Source organism: Gavia stellata, chromosome 7 (genome assembly GCF_030936135.1).
Source record: "Gavia stellata isolate bGavSte3 chromosome 7, bGavSte3.hap2, whole genome shotgun sequence".
NCBI classification, from domain to species: domain Eukaryota; kingdom Metazoa; phylum Chordata; class Aves; order Gaviiformes; family Gaviidae; genus Gavia; species Gavia stellata.
In genome coordinates, this window is record NC_082600.1 from 39265152 (window position 1) to 39276137 (window position 10986).

The 10986-nt window shown below is 47.4% G+C and overlaps 1 protein-coding gene across 2 annotated transcripts in view; it reads left to right on the plus strand.

The window, feature by feature from the left end:
* Positions 1-7326, plus strand: part of SUSD6 (sushi domain containing 6) — an 87565-nt gene extending 80239 nt beyond the window's left edge. For both annotated transcript variants that reach the window (XM_059819522.1, XM_059819520.1), the window contains exon 8: positions 1331-7326. In XM_059819522.1, the coding sequence (XP_059675505.1) occupies positions 1331-1356 (26 nt within the window). In that variant the 3' untranslated portion in view covers positions 1357-7326. The remainder of the gene's footprint in view (positions 1-1330) is intronic.
* The last annotated feature ends 3660 nt before the right edge of the window (positions 7327-10986 follow it).

A 10986-nucleotide genomic window follows, 5' to 3' on the forward strand; every position in this document is an offset into this window, starting at 1 on the left:
AAGTCCAGTAAACAGTCAGTGCATCTTGCATTCTTCATTTCTATTCTGCCCTGAAGGAGTGGCTTTACAATGCCAGAGCTGATGTGAAGCTGCAGCTTAAGGTTGCTTCTGCAGAGGCTGCTGTGTCTTAGGCAAGAAGTGTAACTGGCTTGTAGATAGCTCAGGGCAGAACTTCTCCTTGCCATGGTGTCAGGCCCTACAGCCATAGAAACGCCACCCAGAACCCTTGCAGTAAAAACAGTTAAAGGTGATTTCTGCTAAAGGGCGGAAATGGCAACATGTCCTGAGATGGGCATTAAACCTCAAGTGTGTAAACAGAAGAAATCCAAAAGTGAAGTTTAACAAAAAATGTCTGCAGTGTAGAAATTAGAGGATGTTGCCTCTGCGCTGTCATTTATATCACTGCCTGGAAACATGTATTGCCTCTAAGGCTTTGTTGTACAGTAGCAGATTGCCCCTTGCAGCAGACCATAAAGCTTGTGCTTATGGCTCAAAGATGAGGAAACTGCAGCTACTGGAGAAGGTTGCATTTCTTCAAGTTAGATAAGGGCAAGTGTGATCCTTGTGTTTCCAACCATCCCTGTCACAGTAAGAAACATGTCTTGGACGTTTTGAGAAACTAAAAGATTGAGGAGGTCATGTGAAAGAAGAAAACTGTCATTCTTAAGCAAAATTATTACCTTCCCTAAACAACAGTGGTGAGGCTTTACTGGGAATACTGTGTCTTGTTGTAGGACACCCCCAGTTCAAGAGAGATATGGAGAAACTGGACAGGCTCTGTTGGAGGCCTGCCAAGATAGTCAGGGGCTTGTGGGGAGTGACTGAGAGAGGTGGGCTCCTTTAATCTGGTGAAGAAGCAGCTGAGGGCCAAGCCCAACAATTGACTACAATTACTTTACAGGGAGTTGAAAAGACTATGGAGCCAAACTCTTCTATATCATAGATGATATATATATATCTTCTATATCATAGATGATATAATATGGGGCAATGGCCACAAGCTGTAACTTGACAGATTCAGATTGGGCATTAGGAAAATATCTTGCGCTAGGAGGGTAGTGCAGGACCTGATGGGCACCCAGAGAGGTCATGGAATCTCTGTCCTTGGAGATTTTCAAGGCTGGAGCTGGCGATGGTCCCGCTCGCAGGGGCAGGTTGGAGCAGACTCCTCCAGAGGTCCCTTCTGCTGTGTTATGATGACAGGAAGACCACTGCATTATTGTGTTATGGAAATGGGAGCCTGTCTTGCTTTCAGCAGTATTTTTTTCTGGTGTGCATGGAACCGCAAAAGTTTGACTACTTTCTCTTTTTTTCTCTCCCCACCATTCAGATATTCCCTTACTGAAGGAAGCATGAGGCCTGCTGTGTTTGTCTAGCCTTCTTCCTCTTGGATTTCTCCCTCCTCCCTTCCCCCTGCCTTCAGGACAGAAGCACTCTGTGCAGCCTTCCCCGTCCTCGCGAGCTGTGCCCTGGATACCTCCAAGCAGAGACGCCCTCAGCTGATGATCCAAAGGATGTCGCCAGGTTGCCTCCTGGATGCACCAGTGGAGTTGGTGCAGCGCTGGCTTCCCCATTCCATCAGCATCAAGGGCTCAAGGAACCGAGTGGATTTGAGCTCTCCTCTCCTCTTCCCCAGCCAGATGTTTGACAGCAGTCTCTGAAGAGCTGCTCTTTTCTTGTGCCTTTCTCCTCCTCACACCGGCTTGCTGCAGCTTATCAGCCTCTCTCGCCCTTCTGCTGCCCAGAGAGCAGGGGCTAAAACCGCTTGCTCACTGGGTGCAGACACAGTTTATATATACGTATATATGTTATATAGGCTCTTCTTACGGCATCCTCTTTGTGATAGGGCAGGACAAAACGCCTCACTGGGACTGAAGCTGGGCTTGGGAGAGATCCCAGTTAAGGGGCAGCTTGTGATGTCTAGAAGCGCCTCCAATGAGATGGGCTGTGTGACAACTTAGCTGTGCAATAACAGTTCATTGAGAATTGCTAGAGCGCTGAAGGCTGAGAAGTCCAATGTGTAGGAGTGCCCTCTGCCCCCTTCTCAAAAACAATCTCTTCAGGAGTCCATTCCTGAAAATCACTTTTGTCTTCTCCTTCCTTCTCTACCTGTGCAGCCTACTTGATGATGCTGTGTTTCTAGAAGCTGGGACTGGCACTGTGCTGGCGATAAAATAAACCTTTCAGCTTTGGTCTGGTGCCAGAACAGCTCCTGGTGTTAGGTTGTAGAAGAGCCTTGGAGAATGGCCAGTGGTTAGCAGGGTCCAGAAAGCTTGGAGGATGTGACTTTCAGTTAACCAACCCTCTGCTAACTATGACTTAGTCCCATTCACTGAGGCATCAGGACTGGAACCAAATTTGTGGCCCTGCTCTTCTGAATAAGCTGTGTGTCTCAAAGCTTTTTCAGTTAAGGTGGTTCTGCACTAAAGCTTAGGTTCCTTTGGTCAGATCTTCAGGCAGAGGTAACACTTTTAAGATGTAATCTGGAAGTGGTTCAGGTGTTTGAAAATGTCAAGAGAAAAAATGTCTGTAGGTAGCGAATGCCTAGCACTATTGGTGCAATCCCAAATTACCTTTCCAGCCACACTAGGTACATTGGTATTTGAATCCTGCGTAGCTACCATGTCAGAGGCTAGTGTGTCTTCCTAGCTTCATACACAAGTCTGCTGTTTTATCCTCATGGGCTTCAGTGGGCCCACAGAGAAGGGCTCCTTCCTTGTGGCTGGGAGTAAGCAGCATTTGTAAAGTCTCTCCTAAATACATCACAGTTGCCTGTTGCTGTGAGGGAAGGTTGGCTAAATTGATGGCAGTGCTAGAGGACACCATAGCTTATTCCTGAACCGAAGATTCAAAGATTGTTTCAAGTTCTGGTAGCAGGAAAAGAAAATCAAAAAACACGTATACCTCTGCCCCCCACAGTTATCTACAGCAGGTTAGAATATCCTGGTTGCTGTTAACAGGACTCTCTTTTTGCAGGAAGCCACATTTGTCTGGGGTAGGTGATCCAATCACAAGAGCATTGTGGTGGTTGTAAGGTTCTTCACTGGGGAAGTCTGGGCACTGTTCCTTGGGATTGGTTTCAGCAAGAAGAGTTGGCTTCTTAGGTGCATGTAACTTGTCATAACTCTCTTGAAGTAACCAGGGAAGTGTTTGCCCTTTGAGAAGCTGCTACATTTTTTATTTGAGTTGAAGGAGCAAAATGTCATGGCCTTATACATCATGTGGGAATGTACAGGTAAATAGGGATGCTGTCTTTGCTGCTTTGCTTTTTGTTTATGATCCTCACTATCCTCATCCTTGTTGCTCCAGGAACATACCGTCACAGCACTTGGTAGAAGTGACACAACACCTTTGTTTGTAAAAAATACTGTGGTTTAGCTCCCGTTCCTAGGAATGGGGATTGGCCATAGTATCCAGCCATGTACCTGCTGCTCCTGTTCCTGATTAGCTGTTAAATCCCAGGACACCTGGGACAGTGCGTGCCTGTGGATGGAAGAATCCTACTTTCCCTATCCTTGTTTTAGAGGGATGTTATTAATTTAAAAATACAGTATTTTGAACTTCCTTCCCTATTGCTCATGCTACCTTGCATTAACACAAGGATTTGATAAATCCAGTTTGGGTGGTTTGGGTATTTTTTGTTCAGTTTGGATGGTGAAAATCCCACGCCGTTTTACAGTGGGCTGCGGTATCTCAGCTTCGAGCCCTCAAGAGGGCAAATGTTGTTTACACATCTTCTATTGGAATTTTAGAAAATAAGTGTGGGAACGTTTGTATTTAGTTTTTAACTCCTACCTTGGAAATAGTCTAAGCTTGAGCAAATTGTCTCATTCACTGGTTATCAGGGCAGATGAAGGGTTCGAGCGAGTGTAGTGGTAAGGGAGTGTGGAGGGAAGAACACATGACTTCTTTCCTGCTACCTAACCAACTCGGAGCAGGAGGAGTTGCTCTTTGTGCATTTAAGGTCCTGTCTACTCAAACTGACCCTCAGCAATCAAGGTGCAGAGGTCAGGTAGCTGCTGTCTTCCTGCAAGAGACAGTCCTTCAACTCAGTGGTAGCACCAGGTTGGTGGGAGAATCCCACAACGGAGCTGGAAGCTGACCCCAAGGCCTGACCTTGCCCTGGATGAGCGCCTGCTCCACCAGCAGAAAGCATGTACCATGTGGCCCTGCCTCCTCTCTCTGCTATTGTAAAGCAAGCAGCTGCCAGGTTGGGAGAGAAAATTAAATTTGGGCGGGGAAGAGAAGGAAGCAAGCTGTACAGAAGAAGGAGTGCTTTAATTTTGTTTCATTTATGGAAATTGTGGGAAATGGCTTTACTAAGGAGGGGGGAGAAATGCGGAGGTGGAGGGAAATATGCAAGCATCAATCTTGTGATGAGGCATAAACAGGCAGCTTCTGTTGGCTTGTTGAGGGTACACCAGCAGCTCCAGGGCCAGTCTCTGCTGTGCGGGCTGGTAACCCCAGCTGACCCTTCCAGCGCTTGCAGGAGAGCCCGTCCCCTGCAGCGACGCTTGTGGGAACAGGCCCCAAGGACCCATGCACGCCAGAACATGGAAAACAGTTTGGGGGCATCGCGTTCTCTTGCCTATGTCCGCAGCTTTGGGGTTTATTTTCATATAAAATGAGGTAGAATGGCTGGGGAGGAACCTGAGAGATGCCTGCTTGGCAGTTTTTTTCAAGGGGGAGAGGGAGCAAGGCCTCACTTTAATTACTGATTATCAAGTGATTGTTACTCATGTGTGTTTTGTTTTAATTCTGTGGAGGCTGAAGGACTGGGAAGTCTTTTGGGCAGAGATTTAGGAAAAACGAAATTGCACAGATTGTCTTTACTTATGGGAGCAAGGGCTAAGGCTTAAAGATCCCTCAGTCATGAGCTCCACTCTATCTGAGGAGCGTTCATTACCTCTGAGCAAGGAGCGTGTCCTCTTTGGCTGTTGCCATGGGTAGATGCAGCCTGGATCTCAGCGTGGTGGATGGGAAGCACAGGGGCTCAGCCTTGCAAGATGTAACACAGTAAATGATTTTTTTTTCTCTTGTTTTGATTTTTTTTCTGATGGGGGCACAGCCTCCTTACCTTTTTTCCCACCTATGCCTGGCAAAAAAAAAAAAAAATATCAGAGGGAGGCATTTTTTTTGTATTTAACACTCCTGACATAATCTCATGCTCTGTCATACATGCTGGATCCTGTGATATTCAAGAATATTAAAATGATTTAATTGCAATTGGAAAATAAAAATAGCACTTATTTTAAAGGTTTCTGTTATTTTTAGGAGTCTGATAGGTTAAAAAAAGGCATTTCAGAAATTCAGAATATTATGTGCAATAGAAAAACCTCCTTGCTCCCTTTCAGTTATATAATTTTTTTAGAAAAATAAATAAAATGCAACCAAATGCAGTGTTTACAGCCCAAGTGTTGCAGAACTGGACCAGCCTAAGAGAACCAGAAAGTGAAGCTGGCAGTAACCCATGGGGAAGCGGGGCAGTCTCCTGTCAGGATCTGCATCATGAAGCTCAGCTCAAATGATTATGTCGGAGCCTCCTGCCACCTTGAAGGGGGTCAGCGGCATTGGTGAGAGATGGCTTTGTGCATTCTCGTTTTAAATAGCTTGCATCTCCCCATCATTAACTGCAGAAGAGGTAAAAAAATGAAGTCAGGAAGAGAGACGTGCTGCAGCATGTGAGCCTGCCGAGTTGTTGCTGAGTTATAACTTCATGAGTTTAGGAGGGAGAAGAGCTTAATGCATCTTTATCCTTTTTCTTAACTACCAGGGAACTTGCTGTGTAGAAGAATGCTTACTCAGCAAGCATGCTGCTTGTTCACCCCTTGGAGGTCTCCCCTGAGGTTTCTCCTTAGCCTTTCAGCTCCAGTGTGGTGAATTGTTTAATGCATCTGGAGCCTTTATTTGGCCTTTCAGCACATGGAGAAGTCAGGTGTGTTAGGAAGAAATCTGTTACATGTGTTTAGGAGGAAACATCCTGAGATGCTCCCAGAGGTGGCTGATTTGGGTCAATACTGAGGAGCGGGGCTTAGGAGAGCAACAGGCTCAGCCATTGGAAATAATGTGGGATGGTTAAGTCATTTGCAGTACAGAAAGGGGAACACAAGGCGGGGGGTAAGAAAGAACTGTGACTGAAAACAGAGGTATGCTGCAGGCTAATGAGCTAATGCATTCATGACCGGGTTGTAAGGAAGCTTGTGCTTTGTTCAGATGATTTAGCAGACACCAGCAGGCTTGCTGTATAAAAAAAAATACTAACACACAACTGGGTGGACACACTGAGATTTCCTTGCTGACCTTTTTAGAACATATTTGCAAAACCTGGTTTTACTGTTCTGATAGCAGTTGTTTTTTTAAAAAAAAAAAATCTGCCTTATTACTGTATCCAGCTAACTAATTAAATCAATTTCACTTTCTGGTTTCTATATATAAATGCAATAAATCCCATCCATTTTGCACATCCTGCCTCACCCTTCAGTCCTTACGAGGGAACTGCAGGTTGAACTTGCTCTTTGTGAAAACCTTTGTTTGCAGAAGAACTTCATTAGAAAACATTTATTCTCTACGCTTTGAAAGTGCAGAGAGGTTTCCTAGAGCAGGCTTCATTTTAAGGCATATTTTTATACAGGAAATAAGCCCCCTTTCAATCCTTCATCCCCTCCTCCTGCCCTTCCACACGGGGACAGAGCACACCACTTCCCAGACTTCTCTTCAGGGCCCTGTGTTCAGCACTGCTTCCAAACTCAACCCTCTGCAGATGATGTACGGATATATGTACCCACCAGAGTAGGTTCTACTGATGCTCTGCATATGCTTTCTGTAAGCTGTGCTTTTGCTTCTCTCCTGGGGTGTGCAAGGACAGAGGCAACTGAGTTGTGCTGGAAAGCGTTTTAGTTCGATACTCAAATTTGCTTCCTTCCAAAAGAAAACAAAGCGAAGTTGTCTGTGAAGCAGATGTCCTATGATGCGGCGGGTAGACTGCTGGTAGTTGCTGATGCAAATGCAAGGGAGCTTGATTGCCTTTGTGCATTAATCTTTTCTTTCCTGTATGTGTTTTCTTTTTATCTGAATTGCACCACTATGGAATTATTTGCAGAATGGTACTCCATATATATGTGGGATTTAAAAACAAAACCATAATTGATGCTGTGCAGGATGTCACTCAATCAGTTTTATTTTGCTTTATTTTATATATATTTTCTGGTATCCTGTACATTGCAGTGGGTGTGAAGATAGTATTTTAATATTTGTACAAAGTTTAATTTAATTGTTCTATGTATATAACTGCATTTCTAAATTAAAAAAAAAGTTCTTTTGAAGTGACTCTATAATCTCTTGTGTATTTTTTTTTAACTGCTTGGGCCTTACGGGCTGGAGATCTAGCAGATCATTAGTGAATACATTGCAATGGTGCAGCGCCTTCCATGTGAAGTCCCCTGATCCAATGTGCAGACTTGCTGCATGAGCCTGGGCCAGGTATTTGCCTTTACTTCCTATAGTACTGTATGCAGGCATAGCAGTTTACTAATGTGGTGGGGAAAGACCCCTGCATGTGCTCTGTCCCTTCCTCTGCTCCCCCAGATAAAACATAGTCTGTGCAGTCTGAGTTACTTGGGAGCAAGCAGCAATGATCAGTCAGTGATGGAGAGGGAGGACGTGAGTTGGGAGGAGGACATGGCAATTACTTGGCTCTGCTCCGGCAGCGGTAGGAAACGTGTGCCCACTGGGAATGTGCAGGAGGAAAGGCAGTAGCAATAAAGCAAGGGGGGCTGACTGTGTCAGGAGACATGGGCTGATTGGAAGCCCCAGGGAGGCCTCAAGGAGGGAACAAGATTGGGTCTGGATTTGATGTAAGGAGAGAAGATGCATTTTGGGGGGTGTTTGAAGCAACTGCTGCGTCGTTTTCGTACAGTCCCCTGCTTGCTGGGCTCCGAACCTGCATCGATGACTACGGCACCAATGGCTGAGAGCTGCTGTGGTGTCTCCATCATTGGTGGGGCCCTGGGGAACAGTATGCCACGGGAGGCTGGCCGAGTTGTTAACGATGGGAAAGGGAAGGGGGGAGAAAGGTTTAAACAGATGATGTATGGCGTGAGAGGACTTCAGAGAGGAAGAAGGGGTGAGTATAATAAATGGCTAATTAATCTTGGAGACTAGATAAAGAGAACAGTATATATAGGAAGAGGGTGTTATTTTTAGAGGGAAGATAGCTCTGACTGGCAAAATACTAACCCAAAGCGGGTAGCAGGACAGCATAGGAGACATTGGCGAGATCTTTCAAATACGTGGGTGTAGACAGTGCAGGTCTGAGTGCAGCGGTGGGGCTGGGTGCAGGCTCTGCTCTTCCCTCTTCTGGGTAGTTGTGCTGCACCGAGAGGATGGCAGAAGCAGAAACTGCAGAGGAAAGGACACCTGTTGTTCTGTTAGTGCTATATATGGTCCTTTTTTACTGTTATTGTTTGCTTTGCTTCAAAGACCTAAGGTAACACTGCACTTTGAGGCAACTGTACTAATGAGAATTCATTTATTTTTAACAAAATCTATTGGTACTGTAATAGGAAAGGAAAAGAGGTAAAGCGAAGGAGAGAGGAGATCATTTTGGCCCACTTGTCCAAGGAAAGTCCTGAAAGATGTTACGAGATTTGTTGTATAGTTGCGCATGTATATATATATTTATTTTTTTCCCCCTCTGTGGAGGAACAGGCAGGTTAAAGCGAAGGTAAGAGGTGACACTTGCCTTCCTCCCATTTCCATTTATTCCTTAGATTATTCCCACACGGCAAACTGATCTTACTGTAGTTTTGCCATGGCGAAACTGGAGCTCTGCAGCCTATGTCTGCCCTCCTGTAGCCGACAGTTGGCACGTGGGAGTCGGCGGCCTCCAGGAATTGCTTTTAAATTACTAGTATTTTTCACTGGGCTGTGGTCTCCTGCCACAGCAATTCTGGCAGCCAGGAATGCGCCTTCCTTGTTGTTCTGCAGCTCTTACCTATGGATATGTTGGAAATAATTTGTCACCTCTGGTTTGTGTCTGCAATGAGGAATGACTGTGGCAGCCAAGCCCGAGGGAAGCAAGCTGGAGGCGGGTGGTCTGAGAAATCCTCCTTGACAGGTGGCCCTTCAGCTGAAGGGCGGAAAGGCCAGGGCACGCAGGAACACCTCCGCTTCCAGAAAAGCAGCCTCGCCACAAAGACATCTACCCCACCACAAAGCCGCTTTGAGAAACTTGCTCGGGAAAGGGGATAGATGGGTTCCTGCCCTTACCAGGCATCCTGCCAGCCGGCATGCTATACTGCCCAGCTCCCAAACAGGATGTTCTGTACATGTGGATTTTCCAGGAACACAAAGCCACGGACACACCGGCCCCATTACAGCTACGGGCTTTAACTCTTTAACAGGACCAAATGCATCTGGAGCCTTTCCTCGGCACCCCGGCTGCTCCATGCCGCAAGGCCACCATTAGAAAGCTTGGCGGTGGGATTGTGTTTTCAAATCGTCCCTTGATGTACCATAGCTTTGCCCCTGCTGGAAACCTCCCCTGCATGAGCAGCTCCCCCAGCCTCTGACCTGTTTTTAGGGGTGTCATGAAATGCACGATTCCCCCTCCTGAAAGCAGAAGGATGCTGGCAGGCTACATGGCAACAAGCCCCATGCTTTTGCAAAGCAAGTGTTTGCACACTCCTCCTCACTCGCCAGGGTCATGCAGGGGGTCCCTTACGAGTGCTCTCACTGGAGAAGAGAGCCGGGTCTGGCTGGGACACGCTGCCAGCCCCCATCCCTCATCGGGCAAAACTGCAATGGCATCCGGCACGCAGGGGAAGGGATGGATAAACGCGCACAATGGACTTTCCAATTCTTGCTGTTCCCTTTTGCAGGAGGATGATGTTTACCAGCAAACTCCTTACCTTAATCTTCAGGGAGACCTGGGCTGGGCCACAGCAGAGCTAAGGAGCCTTGAGGGTACCTCGGCATAAGGTGGTTGTCCTTCAGCAGCTCGCTCTCACCTGGCCTGCACTGAGCTCAAGGTGGGTCTATGCGATGCAGCTCAGGCTTTTCATGTTACATCCATGAAAGAAAAAAGATTTTGGGGCAAGAGGGCACAGACTGGTGCCAACACGCTGGCGTTCAGAGCACAAACACCCTTGTCTCCTTGTCTGCTTCTCCAGGCGTGCCGCTCAGATCTCCTTGTAGCTACTTTGCGGCGTGATGTTTGAGACCACACTGTGTTTAGCAGCTCTGCCTGGCAAGCGGGGTTTGTCTTCCAGGCCCATAGATCCCAAGTGAGGCCAGGGGACCCACTTCATGGGGCAGATATGCTCTCCCTGTCCCCACACGTGCCAAACCACGGTGCCCAACAGCCCTGAGGCAGCCTGCAGCAGGGGTAGTTGGGCACTGCTGAGCACAGGTCTGATGCTCTCCAGGGGCTGGAGTGCGCTCTGGATACCTGCGAGCACCAAGGAGGCCTTGGCAGCAGGTAGGTGTCCCTCCCCTTGCCACCGCTGTCTGACAAGGTGTTCATGTAGTTAGACTTGCTCCTGCCCCTGTGCCTGGGGCTGCCACCTCCCTGCGGTTCAGCGGCAGCTGGGGTGGGAGGAGGACAGGTTGGAGAGCTGGCAGCGGCAGTGCACATCCCTCCTTCCAGGTCAATGGCAGCTGGGGATGCTGTTCGCATGGGGCTGGACATGTGGCTGGGCAGAGCTGCTGGCTGCAGCTGGCACACAGCTGGATTTGCTTCTGCACTGGCTGTGCCCATCGGGCAGGTCCTCCTTTAAGAAGGGCTAACGTGCTACCCATATGTAGAAAGTATGTAACGTTCATCTTTAAACATTTAACGTCTCCTTTTATAGAGGAGACCAGGGATCAGGTTTAGGAGTAGCAGAGTGTCGTGGTTTAAGCCCAGCCGGACTAATCACCACACAGCTGCTCACTCACTCCCCTTCCTCAGCTGGACAGGAGAGAGAAAATATGAAGAAAAGGCTCGTA